This window comes from Sinocyclocheilus anshuiensis, unplaced genomic scaffold, assembly GCF_001515605.1.
Source record: "Sinocyclocheilus anshuiensis isolate Anshui unplaced genomic scaffold, SAMN03320099.WGS_v1.1 scaffold631, whole genome shotgun sequence".
Classification (NCBI taxonomy): domain Eukaryota; kingdom Metazoa; phylum Chordata; class Actinopteri; order Cypriniformes; family Cyprinidae; genus Sinocyclocheilus; species Sinocyclocheilus anshuiensis.
Genome location: NW_015548268.1, coordinates 1,316,973 through 1,333,209, shown reverse-complemented (window position 1 = coordinate 1,333,209; position 16,237 = coordinate 1,316,973). Strand labels below are relative to the sequence as shown.

The 16,237-nt window shown below is 36.5% G+C and overlaps 2 protein-coding genes and 1 long non-coding RNA gene across 3 annotated transcripts in view; all 3 read left to right on the top strand.

Annotated features, from left to right (window-relative positions):
- Nucleotides 1–1,737, top strand: part of reck (reversion-inducing-cysteine-rich protein with kazal motifs) — a 48,725-nt gene extending 46,988 nt beyond the window's left edge. Inside the window, exons 19-20 of the mRNA XM_016443254.1 lie at nucleotides 126–281; nucleotides 1,289–1,737. Of these exons, the coding sequence (XP_016298740.1) occupies nucleotides 126–281; nucleotides 1,289–1,495 (363 nt within the window). The 3' untranslated portion in view covers nucleotides 1,496–1,737. The remainder of the gene's footprint in view (nucleotides 1–125; nucleotides 282–1,288) is intronic.
- A 7,470-nt stretch (nucleotides 1,738–9,207) lies between these two features.
- On the top strand, nucleotides 9,208–10,489 carry LOC107655683 (polymeric immunoglobulin receptor-like). The gene is made up of 5 exons (XM_016443253.1): nucleotides 9,208–9,250; nucleotides 9,358–9,678; nucleotides 9,775–10,114; nucleotides 10,188–10,241; nucleotides 10,480–10,489. Exons 1-5 carry the CDS (start codon nucleotides 9,208–9,210, stop codon nucleotides 10,487–10,489), a joined length of 768 nt encoding a protein of 255 aa, XP_016298739.1.
- A 1,580-nt stretch (nucleotides 10,490–12,069) lies between these two features.
- LOC107655706 (uncharacterized) lies at nucleotides 12,070–12,804 on the top strand. The gene is made up of 3 exons (XR_001630474.1): nucleotides 12,070–12,138; nucleotides 12,329–12,388; nucleotides 12,613–12,804. It is a non-coding gene; the product is annotated as an uncharacterized LOC107655706 (long non-coding RNA).
- The last annotated feature ends 3,433 nt before the right edge of the window (nucleotides 12,805–16,237 follow it).

The window sequence follows — 16,237 nt, the reverse complement described above, 5'->3', positions numbered from 1 at the left end:
GTGTGTGTGTGCGTGCGTGCGTGCGTGCGTGCGTGAGTGTGTGTGTGTGTGCGTGCGTGCGTGCGTGCGTGTGTGTGCGTGCGTGCGTGCGTGTGTGTGTGCGTATGTGTGTGTGTGTGTTTCAGCTGAACCGGAATCAGCCGGTGACGGTTCATGACATCCTGAAGATCTTGCGGCTGCACATCTCTGTTCCTCAGTGTGATATCTTCGGTTATCTGAGCATCGACTCTGAGCTCATCGTCCTCATCGTGCCTGTCGATCAGCAGCCCACGCCGCTGCAGGTGTGTCTTCATTAAACATACAGTACAGTGCAGTAATTATCAATCACTCTAAAATGAAGAGAGCTTGTGCTAATGGAGCTTCACAGCTAGCTTCTACAGTATGAAAACCAGTCCGTATCCAGGAATATCGGATTGATATTGATAAAACATAAAAGACCTCAAATGCACATTTTGCATACTCTCTGATCTCCATCTGGACCTGCTGCATTTACTGTGAATGGGAAAATTAGGGATATTATTTTCATATTATGGCTGATAACCAGGCTAATTCTTGGTATTTTTACAGAATAAATTTAGAAATAATTGACAATGTAATTATATATTAATTTAATAAAGCCGTTAAAATTATTTTAAAAATTCAAAACAAAAAATATAGTGAGGATTATGGCTGATAACCAGTAAATGACTGATTCTTAGTATTTTGACAGAATTAATTTAGAATTAATTAACTTCTTTAAATGAATATATAATTAAATTATTTAAACAAGTTCAAATAAATCAATAAAATAGGTCGTTTTAAAAAATGAATTTAGGCATCACAACATTATAATGTACAGTATGAAAAACAGATTAATTTTAATTAAATGAGGTTTACATTAAACAGCATTATTAAATGATTAGAGATTGTCAATGTTAGATGCTGACAAAATAGCTGGAAAAAAGCATGAACAATTACATATTTAATAACAGTAAATGTACTAAATATATAAAAGTAATAAATAAGTTGACCGATATTCTATACAGTAAAGATGTATCACTCGACCCTAGTGAAAGCATGCTTTGATACACTGTTGCCGGGATGATTTCTCTATGAATCGTGTGCACTAGTGCTCTGGAGAGCGTCTGGCTAGCAGTGAGTGGAGATCTGAAGGAGTCTTTCCTGCGGTTGCATCATACGCTCCAGATGTTCCTCACATTTGCCTAGAAATATTAAAGCTGTCTGCAAGGACTGAATGCCCTGTTTCTGCCGAGTCGAGCTGAAGCGTGTGCTGTGCTCTCCTGTGCAGATCGAAGCCTGCAGTAAAGAGGCAGAGAAGATCGACTCGCTCATAAACTCGGCCAGCCCGACGCTGGTGTCCCAGGTGCCTCTGTCTGCCTTCCTCCGCTCCGAGCTCCAGCTGTCCACCATCAGCTCCGCCGCGCTGCCTCCGCTCTCCCTCTCCCTCTGTGTCTTCTCCTCCTCTCTCCTCCTGTCTCTGACCTCTGACCTCTGACCTCCACCGACCAGCAATCACACTCCAGACTCTTCTCTCAGTATGAAGGACTTCCGGAAGGAAAAGGAGCTGTGGGAGACTCCCAGCACACACCAGCCTATAGATATATTGTTTGAAATATTTTATTGTTCCTCTAATGTCAGTCAGTTTTTTTTTTAATAAAAAAGAGGAACCCAGCCATGTAAACAAATATGACAATCGTACTGTTTATCCATAAAGTGGTAAACACAATATGCCTTGCTTATAAACTTGAATGAATTTGTACCTAGGAATTTTCATGCTTTAATTTTGAACGAGCAACACATTTTTCAATTTGGGAAATAAAAAAAATCTTAAAAAGTTTGTATCTTTGTATATATTTTGTATCATGAAAGGGCGTTCCTGTAGCGATACCAGTACAATATCTCACGGTTCTCAACCAATCAGATTTGAGAACCAGAACGAACTGTTTTATAAATGTATAAATATATATATATATATATATATATATATATATATGTGTGTGTGTATAGATTTTTTTTTTAATGAAGTATTACAAAAACAAACCTTTATGTTGATAAGAGAAGCAAAATGTTCTATTTTGAGATGATAACGTGCCACTTGAACATGATTGCGGTTCTGCCGTGTCTGACTGAATGTTGTGGAGGTGTTGTGTCGAGGCCACATTAAGAGCCGCCTCGTTCCAGACAGTATTATGTGGCTTTGGCAGCTGTGTAGCATGTGTATGTCAAGTCAAGTCAAGTCAAGTCACCTTTATTTATATAGCGCTTTTAACAATACAGATTGTGTCAAAGCAACTGAACAGCATTAATTAGGAAAATAGTGTGTCAATAATGCAAAATGACAATAGTAAACACTAATTTTTCAGTTAAAGACAGTTCATCATTGAATTCAGTGATGTCATCATCCAGCTCAGTTTAAATAGTGTGTGCATGATGGGACGGCCTCTGTGCCCTGTCTGTCTCTGTGGAACACTTCCCATGTATATTTTTATATGATAATAATAAATGTGATCATATTGCCGAAGGATTTCATCAGAATGACTCTGTCGTACAATTTCTAGATAATCAAAAAAAAATCAAACCATGTACACTATCGTTCAAAGGTTTTGGGTCGGTAAAATATTTTTGAAAGAAATTAATAATTTTATTCATCAAGGATGCATTAAACTGATCAAAAGTGAGAGTAAAGATATTTATAATGTTACAAAAGATTTCTATTTCAAATAAATGCTGCTCTTCTGAACTTTCTGTTCATCTGTGAATCCTGAAAAATAAAATGTATCAGTTTCCATAAAAATATTGTGCAGCACAACTGTTTTCAACATTGATAATAATCAGAAATGTTTCTTGAGCAGCAAATCAGCATATTAGAAGAGAATTAATGTATAGAAATGTATATATATATAATTCACATATTCTTATTCTGTGACAACTTATTTACATTATGTAATGTTTTGCTTGTTTTTTTTAAGTTGTGAACATTTTGGGACTTTTTATTTAGAAAACAAAACAAAAGGTTATATATATATATATATATATATATAAATGTATTATTATTATTATTATTTTCAGTCTGTCTGTATTTTTGGTGGGGATTTGTACCAGTAGGTGGCGACAACTGACCGTCTTTATGAGTGAGTCACTGAGTCGTTCACTCAATCGATTCGTTCGAATCACCTGTTCATTCAGAAACTAAACACCACAGCGAGAGCTTCGGCTGTTTGGACTTCATTTGGAGCTCTTTTTATTGACAAACCAGACAAAGTAATTTGGAATATTGTGTCTAGCACGCAAGTTACTCCATATTAGCTTTGTTACTGAACTGTCTGTTTAAAGCAATTGCGTGTTCGGTGTCTGAAAATGACCTTTTTCTTCCTCCTCTGTGTAACTCTACAGACATTAGTGATGGAGAGTGGCATGAATGAATGAAAGTGAAGCTCAGATTATAATATACTGTTCAGATGACCAAACGTCTTTCTGAAAAACACTTTCTGTAGACAACAACTCAGTTTCATCCGTGCTGAATTCAGGAAGGGTTTGTCCCAATACTAACCACACAGTGCTTTGGGCCACTGGAGGGTAAGAGCAGAAGACTGAACATGGCAAACTCAGTGTGCTTAATCCACATTCACACTCTAAACTGCTTTAGAGCCTAAGCATATCCCATCATTCATCACCTGCAGGAGCTCACCGTCCTAGTAACAAAGTCATATATTTAAAACACATTTATTGCATAAGTATAGTTCAAATCTATTAACATATTTATTGACATATCACTGATATAAAATTATAAACTTTATTTGGAGTACTGCTTGTGCACAATGCACATTTCTTAATATTAAGCCTAAATGTATTTGAATGCCACTATTAATGAGAATTGTATGATCTTTGAATAATATGAAATGCAAGATATTTGAAGTGTACCTGAAGTGTACTTGCAATAGTTCCACTTTAGCTCAATCAAGTATACTTCAGTTGGACTTTAGCACTACTTCCACACAGTTAAAGTGCATTAAGTACAAAATTAGTTGTTCCAATTTAGCAGGTTTTAAGTAAACCAAAAGTACAATTGCAGGGTATTTTTATTTTGTGTTTGTAGTATACTTAGCATGAAATAAACGTATTTCAAATACATTTTAGTATACTTCTTTTTCACCAGGGATGTTGAGGAATTTAATTAGATATTGCAAATAATTTGTGTAGTGTTGAACTTTGGTACAGAGATCACTCTAAAAAATGCTGGGTTGTTTCAACCCAACTTTGGGTCAAATATGGACTAACCCAACTTTTGGGTTAAATTTTTACATTCAAATTTTAACCCAAAAATTGGGTTAGTCCATATTTGACCCAAAGTTGGGTTGAAACAACCCAGCATTTTTTAGAGTGTATGTGCACTTTTGTAAAATGTTTATCACTTAATTAAAAGCACCACAATTAAATTGTGTCATGGATAGAGACAACTGAACAAAAGTTTAGAAGTTTATTTTAAAGTGCAATGAATTAAATGTACAATGTGTGTTACTTAGATTTTTACACCACTATGTTGTAAGTGTGTCACCGTTGCATAACTGAAAGTCATACACACTTGCGGTTTTCACGTCCACTTGAAAACATGGACCAAATACAGGAAATACGTCACGTAAGTAGACAAGTGGCCAAGCGCAGAGACCGCAAGTGTGAGAATCAGGACAGACCCAATGTCACCTTTTGCATCAAGTTCCAGTAAAGTCTCTTTTAGGAAGTTTTGAGTTATTTACATGTTACATTAACTCACCTATTTCAAAAGCAAAGGGTAATTCCATGTAATCCAATGTAATACTGTTTAAACTGCATTGCACAGATCAATTAAGAAACACCAGAGAAATTCTCAGTAGCATTATGTCGATGACATTTCTGTTTTCCTGAACTCATTAAAAGTCCCACAGAAGTTGAATACGTTCATCGGGTTCTGAACCCGGTAGCTGCTCACTTTAGATTGTTCTGACGCACAGAACGAAGAGACCACCGCTTTTAGTAACTGACCTAGAACACAGTGATCGCTCATCAAAGCCTGTGTTTTCTAGAGAACCCATAATTCCACGCTGCACACAGACTTTAATGAGATCAGATGAATCTGTCAGACCACTCTCTCGCTCTCTCTGTGCAGTTTAGGAGATCGGCATCACAAATGCAACTTCTTTCAGTTTTATTACTAAAGAATGCATGTGCATCTTTACCGAAACGTTCTTTAAAATATTTTCTTTTATGTTCCACAGAAGAAAAAGTCATAGCAGCTTGGAACGACACGAGGGTGAGGATCGAAGACAGAATTAATATTTTGATTAAAACTGTTCTGCTCTTCTGTTGCCACATTGACTTCAACATATTTTTATATAGTCCTGCTATTTTCTGTGATTGCAGTATGTGATACGACCGTGGCGCTTGTCTGCTTGAGCCACTCTGACGAAAACAAGAAGTGTGAATGTCAGTTCTTAAGAAAAAGCCTGTTTCCCAGAGCCAGCGACTGAGACTGAGACAGACCTTTCATCAGATGACCACAAATTCAAGCCTAAAGAGGTCTTAAATCAGAGCAGAAAGTCATGGCATTAAATCTAGCTTATATTTTTCTCAGTCTTTGTTATTTCCAAAACAAATATCTAAATGTCCTTACATCAAGATGAATTTACCTACAGATAAGTGCCTGTCAGTGGGAAATAAAAAACAAATTTTTCCTTTGAATTTAGTAGATTTTTTAAGTCCATTTTGAATTTCTCACAAAACAAGACTTTTTATCTTCTGTCATGTTTCTTCTTAAGTAAATGTCTCTTGGTTTAAGAATATTTTGCATTTGTTCTAGAAAACAAGAACAAGTGCTGAAGAAGAGCAGGTACAGTGAAGTTATGATTATTTCCGTATTCTAGTGGTCGTGAACCCAGTATGGAGATCTGATGGTAGTTGTGTTTTTAATCTTTGAAGTGTTGCTAATACACCTCATTGTGTTCCCTAGGCATTTACATTTATAGACACCGTACTGACATATTGTATTTTCTTTTCTCTGTCTTTAAAATGTCTTAAGTTTACCTTCCTGAAACCTGCAGAAACCCTGTTTTGTCATTGCATGTTTGCCGCAGATCTTGTTTTAAGTCATGAATTGGAAAAACCCCACTATTAAAACCCATAGGAAAATCACAAATTTACACCTAACAGACTGTTTACTTCACACCAAAAACTCATAATCACCCTCCACTTCAAGTGTTATTCTTCCCTTTTTGACTAATTTCCCAGTAGATGAATGTGAAATCATGGGAACCGCAGAAGTCATATGTCATATCATCAGGCATCCATGACACATTTGTTGTTCATAGTTAAAGTCAAGTTGCCATAGCTCTTTATAAAATACTGATTGTCAAAGCAGCTTTAGTGTCAAACGGGAAAATAGTTTGTCAATAATGCAAGAAGACAATATAAAACACTCAGTTTATCAGCTAAAGTCAGATTCAGTGATGTCATCTTCCAGTACAGTTCAGTTCTCTTCAAATATTGCCAGATATTAAGTGTCCTCAACTAAGCAAGCCAAATGTGACAGTGGCAAGGAACCAAAATGAAGAAAAAACCTTGGGAGAAACCAGGCTCAGTCTGGGGGCCGGTTCTCCTCTGACCAGACCAAACCAGCATGATGTGGTTTCATTTAATTTATTTTTTTTAATAAAGTGTATAAGGTTGTAACATTTTGAGTCTAAATATGGTGTATTAATTAATACAAGGTGCCATTACTCTTACAGTGGTTTATTGGAATACCTGTCTCCAAAAAGGAAAATTCTGTCATTATTTGCCCTTATTTTGTTCCAAACCTGTTAGCTGTTTATTTTTCAGTTCATACTGGAACAATAAAAGGAACCCATAACATTATTTCATACATTTCCCTGGAAACATTCAAATATTTCTTCTGAAGCCATTTATAGCTTAGTGTGCCAAACAGAGTCAAATTCGGTAACAAAGTTGTTTAGTCTAGGGTCGTTCATGCGACCCTCCACTCAGAATTCATATCACAGTATAAAAAAAGCACTTAACACCGAACGCTGTAGTTACCTGTCAACTATTATGAACAGAGCAAAGTGCAAGCCCAAGACCCTATTCTCTGAGATCAACAAACTTGTTAAACAACCATCACCCCTTCTTAATGGTTCTTCTGAAATTTGTGATGATTTTCTGACATTTTTTTACACACAAAATTGACAATATTTATCAATCCTTTTCTTCTGTTGTTCTTCCAGAAACTGCAACTTCCCAGATATTTTCCCCACTCTCAAACTTTTCACTCACTAATACATCTGTGGTTGAACAACTCATAATGAACTCTAACTCCTCTACCTGTCAGCTAGATCCTATTCCAAAACACATACTCAAAAACTTTCTCCCCTCTCTCATTATACCTTCACCCACATGATAAATTGTTCCCTATCGACTGGTTATGTACCGCTTGGATTGAAAATAGCTATAATCACCCCAGTTCTTAAAAGACCTGGCCTTGACAACACAGTTAGAAGTAATTTCAGACCAATTTCTAACCTTCCTTTTTTATCTTAGGTACTAGAAAAGGTGGTCGCCAAACAATTACAGACTCACTTGGATAAAAATAATCAGTATGAATCATTTCAGTCCGGATTTCGTCCTCACCATAGTACAGAAACTGCCCTTCTAAGAGTAGTGAACGACCTCCTCCTTGCTTCTGATTCGCGTGCCCTCAGCCTTCTGGTTCTTTTAGACCTGAGTGCAGCTTTTGATACAGTTTGCCATTCTGTACTGCTATCTCATTTGTCGGAGACCGGCATTACTGATACTGTCTTACAGTGGCTGGGTTCATATCTCTCATGCAGGCAACAGTTCATTAGCATCGATAAATTTAAATCTTATTCTGTCACTTTTTCTCGTGGAGTGCCTCAAGGATCTGTCCTTGGTCCACTTCTATTCTTAATCTACATGCTTTCTCTGGGTCAGATCATCCAGTCAGAAAATCTGCCCACATTACTCCGGTTTTACAGCAATTACATTGGCTCCCTGTCACCTATCGTATTCAGTTTAAGATTCTTGTTTTTGTTTTTAAGGCCCGTCATGGTTTAGCACATTCTTACCTTCCTGAATTAATTCTCCCCTATGTCCCTGCCCGTACTTTGAGATCGAGCTCTGAAAATTGGCTTGCAGTACCTAAATTCCGGCTATCTAGTGTGGGTGGTAGGGCTTTCTGCATTTCCGCTGCCAAGCTCTGGAATAAACTACCACAAAATCGTCATGTTATCTCTTCACTCCAGACCTTTAAAACTGCTCTCAAAACTCACCTATTTACAATGTTTCTTAATTAATTGCTTGCCTTAATTTTCTGTTCTATGCTTGTTTTGTAACTTATCTTGTATATTGCATATTATTTCACCTCTGTCTGCTGTTTGGCTGTTCATGTGTTGTATACTATCTGTTATTTACCTTATGCAAAGTGTCCTTGGGTGTTTGAAAGGCGCTATATAAATAAAACTTATTATTATTGTATTATTATTATTATTATTATTATTATTATAGTCTGACTATGAACTGAATCAGTCTGTTTAAAATAACAATTTGTGCACATTTTAGTGGCACAAAAATCTAAAGAGAAAAAAGTTTTGTGGTTTCCTATTTCATCACTGTAAAAAAAAAGAAAAGGAAAAAAAAAAGAAAAGTGTAATTTTTGAGAGTTGTAAATAAGACAAAGATTGAAGTGCATTTCATAAGAAAATATTCAGTTTTTCTAGTTCAAAAGTTCATGTTTAATTCAATGTGTTATTTGGTGTTTCTTTGTAATTGAGAATTTTACAAGCAATTTCTGAGTGAAAATTATTTCTACACTAATTTTTGTTTCTCAGTGCAATTGTGATTTTAATGATCTATTCTGTGCCTTTCATAAAGCTCTAAAGAAGACTCGGTCTGAAAATCCTTTTTGTTGATTTTATGCTAAGCAGGATATATATATATATATTTTTGTCTGTATACCAAGAATATGTTAGATCAAATCTTTTAACCCTATGATATTAAATGAATAAATATAAATGTAAATGTAAATGTAATTTAAAATAATCAGAAAAATCTTTAAGCTTCCTGAACCAGAAACACAGGCGACATGTTCTGTTGTGACGAAGGAAATGCTATAGTGGTAAAACTCATTTCAGCCGCTAACCTCGTTCTACTCGCACATCAACAACAATGATTCTCTGTGTCCTTATTTACATGCTTTTCAACATCTCAGGTGAGTCGATTATGATTTTCCTTCATCTTATTGACTGTAACATGCAGTTCTCTTCAGTTTTTGCAATGATCTGTGTCAGTTTAACAGTATTTATCTCATTGCTTTAGGTGCACAAGATGTCCAAACAGTCAGTCAAGTGTCTGTCCAGGAAAGAAGATCTATCGTAATCCCTTGTTGGTATAATCGTGCTTATGTAAATAATGTTAAATATCTGAGTTTTGGAGATCACTGGACCTTTAGTAAATACATAGAGTTTTCAGATGGGAGAGAGAAACATGAGACAGTTTCTGTCTCAGATAACAAATCAACTAGCACTGTGAGTATTGACATGAGGAATATTCAGCAGAGCCAAAGTGGGACGTACTGGTGTGCGATTGATGGACCTAGATCTCATATTCAGAATGGATTCAACTTAAAGGTCACAGCAGGTGAAATTGACCAGATATACAGTAATTATAAAATATTTGTAATATTTTTCAGTGACTTTTTTCCACATCTTCTTGTTCTTTCGTTCTTATGTCTAGGTATTGCTGGTCTCTATGTTCAGGATCAGATGCTGGCTGGTTTTGAAGGCGGCAGTGTTACCGTCGCCTGCTATTATCATTTGCCTAGGAAAACTGGTATAAAGTGGTGTAAGCTTGCGGGGAACTGTGTGTTAGAGCCAGGTGGGCTCTTGGATGGGGCGTCAGTGGAGATCAGGAACAGTAATGGAGTGGTGAGCGTGAGCGTGAGCCGACTGAGGAAGGAGAACACGGGATGGTACTGGTGCTCAGTGAGGGAACTACAAATGCCTGTTCATATCACTGTCTCTACAAGAGAAGAAACCTCTGCCAGCACACCCGAGACAACCTCCAGCCAGCCCCCGTAAGATTACTTCACGTTTACAATGAAATTCTAGCTGTTGTTTGCTTTGTCTCAGCTCTAAATGATCCCTCAGGACAACCAGCTCTGTGAAATCCACAGGAAGCTTCACATCTGCTCAAATGCCTCGGTAAGAATCTGTTCATTTATGTTTGGAGTCATGAATGCACAGTCCGATGGTTATTTTGACCAGTAAAATTGTTTCAAGCATCTCAAAATGCTCAACATGGCAAAGTTTGGTTAGTGTTTTTTCAACATGCCTGAATCAAGGCAAATTTCTCAAAAAAGTATCAAGCAACATTAGTCAGTTTCTTCTGTCTGGCCTCTATAACCTTAGTATATTAAGATATAATTGACCCTTTTCACAGACTGCGATGATGTTTTAATGGTCATCAGCATCACAAATCCTGCAATGTTTTTTATGTTTTCAGTTTTAAAAACTTGTATGCACATTTATATTTATATTATAAAGTGGAGAGTTCCGGTGCTTGATTCTGATTGGCTGAGCCGCGTTCGAAGCTGTTGTAAATGACTCTACAAAGTAACACACACCTTTGTTTACGTTTGTGTGTTGCTCGGCAACCACTTTGTAGCAACCACAACTGTTTCTGAGGAGCTACATTGTTTGGTGGAAGAATACTGTTTTTATTAAAATCATTACACTTTATTTGCTCTGTTTTATTCTGTGAAACCTTACTACGTATATGGAATAACCGTTTTATAAAAGCAGTAAGCCCCGTGAAGCTGTGGGTTACAGTGAATTTATAACAGCTAAGGGGGTTTTATGCACTCCGCTTCGCGTCACAGCTGTTATAAATTCACTGTAAACCACGGCTTCACGGGGCTGATTGCTATATTACCTTTGCATCAAATTCCAAAAAACGAGTTACCGCTGCTGTGAGGGTGTGTCTAATGCAGCGTCTCTGCGAGAGATGGTAAATTTGACATCGTTTTCTCTTCTGACTGCCGTTATCAGTCTCTCTCTATTTGTTTCTCTCTTTTTGAAAGTTGTGAAAACACTATTGTGGAGTTGTTCTTTTGCTATTCGAGGAAATGGGAACACAAAAATATATATTTGATGTAGTCTCCCATTCACTGCTATAGAAGTTTACCCAACTATGATGACTTCTGCTGCTGAGAAACCCGCAATTTTTTATTTATTAACTTTTGTTTTAGCTATTTTCGTACAAGTAGCTAAACTAAAGCTGTTAGAAGTTTAAGGTTTTTTTATAACTGATTTTATTTCAGTTACTGTTTATGTTATTTCAGGCATCTTTTAAATAGTTTTAGTTAACTAGAATAACCCTGGTTTGAAAAAAAAGTTGCTTCTTTAAGATTTGAAAGAGCGTCAGAGAAATATAAAAACATAAATATAATCTGCTGTGTAGTTATTGTATATATTAATGCACAATATTAATACAATGCAGTATTGTACAATAATAAAGTCTAACTATAATGATGTTACTAAATTAATCAGAAGTAACAAATGTATGAGAGATATCAATTAAAACTAGTTTGTGTGAGTTTCTGACTCGTTCTTCTCGCAGCTCCAGAGAGACCGCTGTTATTGTGGCTGATCATTGTGCTGGTGTTTAGTGTGATATTGAGCTGTGGCACAGTGCTTGTGATCACGCTGTGCAAAACCAGTGAGTCTTTTAGCCAATTTACTCAGCCTATACATTACTTATTACAATCAATATGAAATTATTAATTCATATTTATGCTTTTTTTTTTTTTTTTTTGCAACAAATGAGCAGAGCGAGTGTTGCCAAGAAGTACCAGCTTAAGGAATCTCAGAGTAAATGAGCTTTTATTATATCTCACCGTTACTTGTTATTCAAATAACTGATTGCCTTCTTCTATATGTCCTAAAGAGTGAGGCCTGGCTTATGTCGGCTCTGATTAAGGATGTGTATGAGCTTTAGATGTTATGTATATGTTATGTGAACATTTCTGTTGTTTTTTCACTGCAGTCACACACTGAGAATACATACGCTGAGATTACCTGTGAAGGACCGCTGGCTCAGGTACTGTCTGAAGCCTTCAAAGAATACAGGGTTAAAGAGACAGAAACACACAGCACTGGAATCCACTTTGCTTCTGTACTTGGATTTTCCTTTGCCTCATTCCTGCACAATATGGAATATTTTGCATCTATATTATGAGAGTTTGATGTTCAGTGTGTCTGACCAGGGCTGTGTGTAACGTTTGCTACAGGCGGCTCTCAGAGATGATGAAGTGATCTACTCCACAGTCTCACCTGGATATCTTTATCAGGTAAACTCACTACTGGCTCTACAATACACCTAGTCAGGTTAGAATCTTACATGGATGAAAGTGAGGCTGTGAGGGACAGACTGCAGTCTTTACAGCAGTACGTAGAGCATACAGGTCCCTCACCACCTCGTTTTCATAATAAGTGAAATATAGTATTACCCTGATTAAAGTCTATATCATAGAACCACCACCATCATATCAACATATTGTCTCTCCTTTTCTAGACTGACTCATCATTGGACTCATCATTGGACTGAAATAATAATAATAATTAGTTACATAACAATGCTTGGGTGTGAGTGTGTGTAGTTTGTTGTATCGTCAAGTTGTTTACCACAGCCTTTATTTTACTCATAAATTGAAAGACACCATTATAAAACCAGCGGCGAATTAGTCTTCCGGGTTCTGACGTCAAACCTGCACCACTCTGTATATATATATATGTGTGTGTGTGTGTGTATATATATGTATATATATAGATGTGCCTACTATATAATTTATATATTATTATATGCATATTTTTTATTTATTAAATCATTTAATTTTGTAATCTACATTTCATATATATATATATATTAACTTGATTTTTTGTTTTAAAAAAACACTATGAAATAAATAAATTGATGTCAATATTCTAATAGTGGTGTCTGATAAATATTGCATGCTAAAATGATAATAAAATATTACTTTTCATCTATATACACTTGTGGTCAAAATTTGACATACACTTTGAGTATAATGTTAATTATTTCAAAATTCAATTTACCCCAATATTCAAATTGAAGAGGTTTTCACCCCCGGCTCTAAATGCATCGTGTTTCCTTCTGCGTCTGAAGCTTCTGTAATAGTCGTGTTTGAGTTCCTCAGTCGTCCTCAGTGCCTTTCATGTGAAATATCTTATTCAGGTCAGTACTAAATAAAAAATAGCATGCATTTTGTATGATCCCTCTTATTTTGGTAATATTATACTGCAGAGTGTATGCAAAATTTTGACCACAACTTTAGATGTATTTCTACTCAGTATATCATGTATGTATATTTATATGTATATCATATAAATGTGCTGTTTTCAGTGGGTGGCTCACCTCTCTGGTCTAAGGACTGGTGTTTTTTAAGCTCACTTCATGAACACGCTGTAAGTGTAACTGTAGTAAGATGCAATGGCAAAAACAGGAAGTAAACGTTAGTTCTCAAGAAAATTCCACCACAGACGGCAATAGAGTGACCAGTAGATTTGCTAGCCGAACGCTGGGCCTTCGAGATGAAACCAAGAGTCTAGAGAATACAACAAAGACTTAGTTACACGCTCCATCGAGTCACCTGAGGTGAAGGGCCAGTTGTGGCAATTTTGAAGATTTTGAGTTAGTTCTGAAAGAAGAAAACATGAGAATAAGTGTTCAGATGAGTGGAGTGTGTGAAAGAGCAGCTGTACATCATGCTCTGGCTGAATAGACCTGATGCTGGATTGAAAGTTGCATGAGGAACAAAGATGGGACAGGAAACTGGTTTTGAGCCAGAGTTTATGGCTATACATCACAATACATTTTTTATCACTGGATCATATATATATATATATATATATATACAGCATATTTAAAAAGAGATTCCCCCTTTAGTGTTGTGGCTAATTGCTTCAACCTCATTGAAAGGCAGTTTTATCTGCAGATATGTTTGATAACAGTATGTGAACTTTGGTCAGGAGGCCTCACAGACGCAGCTTTTATCAGCAGCATCTTCACGAGGGTGGCTTACTGTGATACAGCAGGAAGGAGGTACAAAGATACTTAGTCTTGCATTATATTTCTTCCATTAACCTAACATGTAGCATTAAAATATTAACTGTGCAATTTAATATTAAAATGTGCATTGTGGAGATGGTGTAAAGTGCATGATATGATTGCATATTAAATGCAGTGACACAAATGCTGTTCCCTCAAATGTGGTGAAATATGTATAGTCATACTAAGATCAGCTCATTCTTACTCTGCCACACTGATGATGGAGACTCTGCTGCTGATGTTCCTCCTCACACACGCTTCAGGTACGACAGGCACTCAATCATGCTGTTTTCTCTCATTGCATTGAGCGAATTTTGGTAACATGTCAGTATTAAAGTCAGTACTGGTTTAGTGTGTTGCATGTGTGTTTGTACAATAGTAACACAATACTGAGCATAATTGTCCTGTAATTTAGCTGTTGGGAAAATGAAATGCAAATAAAAAGTTGAAAATGTTTTTCATATTCATCACCATCAACTTTGCCAAGAACTAGCAGTGTTAATATTTTACAGTCACGTTTCCACATCTCTTTTTATCTACTGTAGAAGATGACTGAGTTTTCAGCTAAAGCCGAACGAATGCATCATAACTAAGAGGTCAAGAATTAGATGTTTTATCTAATAAGGCACGAGGCTCTATTTTGGTTATTTCATCATGATTCATCAGCATATATATTCTGTGCAATGGTGTGTGCAGCCCGATAGACCACAGACGGGAATTTCTTCGGAAACATTTCAGCAGTAATGGTCTGTCTCTGTCAGTTGCTTAAAATTGCATAATACCAGTGATTCATTCACAATTTTTTGTCATTCTTTTGAGTCGGTTCTGTTTGGTGAATTGGGCAAATGGGTTCACAAAACGGTCTGAATCAGAGTTTAATTCATTCATGGTGAATCATTTGGAGCGGTTTCTTAGTAAAACAGTATCAGGGGGGTTTTAACGAAGTACAAACAGCACAGGATCTATAATCAATTTAATGATTTTTAGTCATGTAATGCTTTGGCATAGATGCCATTTACAATCCGTGTTATCGTGTATCTTTAGATGCAGTAGTATAACACTGATGGGAATATGCTTATGTAAAATATTGTATATGAGCTTGCATAGTGAAGTCTATCCATGTGTGGTTATTTTGTTGAAATGGTGTGGGGATGCAAGCATGTATGTTCAGCAGACTGGGATTTTTGCACAACTTCTGGTGTATGTATGGTTTATACATCTGTAATATTTGCCTTATGAAGTGTTATACCTGAGGCTCTGGTCAGGTTTCAGATCAAATTCTGCAGGTGCCTTTGATAATGCAGAAATTAATCTCAAAATGAAATGCTTATTGATGCTTATGTTGTGTGTAAATTCTTTCATACAGATTCATTTCTCTGTAAAGTGTAAACACTGTGTCTCTGTGTAACGCTATCAAAACATTACTCCGTTTGATAACTGTCATTATTTTTGAGTTTCCATTCATTTGCTGATGTTTTTAAAAGAATAGTTCATCCAAAAATGAAAATTTGCTGACAATTTACCTCAGGTCATCCAAGATGTAGATGAGTTTGTTTCTTCATCAGGTTTGGAGAAATGTAGCACTGCATCAGTGTCTCAGCAATGGATGCTCTGCAGTGAATGGGTGCTGTCAGAATGAGAGTCCAAACAGCTGATAAAAACATCACAATAATCCACAAGTAATCCACAGCACTCCAGTCCATCAGTTAACATCTGGAGAAGACAAAAGCTGAAACACATCCAGCATTAAGACGCTTTTAACTTCAAACCCTTGTTTCTGAGTCCATAATAATAACACTTCCTCCAGTGAAAAAGTGCATCTCCTGTTGTCTCACATCAAAATCCAGCCACATAGTTGTTTAGAAGTGTTGGACTGTTTATTCTTGCAAACCCAAAGGTTGTTAATGCCGAGGAGGTGGTAGTGGGGATACGCTCTTACTGCCTAAAGTGCGTCTCAATTAGCCTCTGACAACCAAGTCCAGCTCCTGGCCTTCATGTGTGGTCTAGCATCTAAATCTGGTGGAACTGTTTTCACTAACAGGAGAAGGGGCGAAGGCTAGCCACTGGCACC

Bases quoted from the DNA above. Each gene is read 5' to 3' on its own strand.
- LOC107655683 (XM_016443253.1), top strand. From the start codon at position 9,208: ATGATTCTCTGTGTCCTTATTTACATGCTTTTCAACATCTCAG. The intron at 9,251-9,357 runs GTGAGTCGATTA...TCATTGCTTTAG, and splicing joins CATGCTTTTCAACATCTCAG to GTGCACAAGATGTCCAAACA. The intron at 9,679-9,774 runs GTGAAATTGACC...TCTTATGTCTAG, and splicing joins CAACTTAAAGGTCACAGCAG to GTATTGCTGGTCTCTATGTT.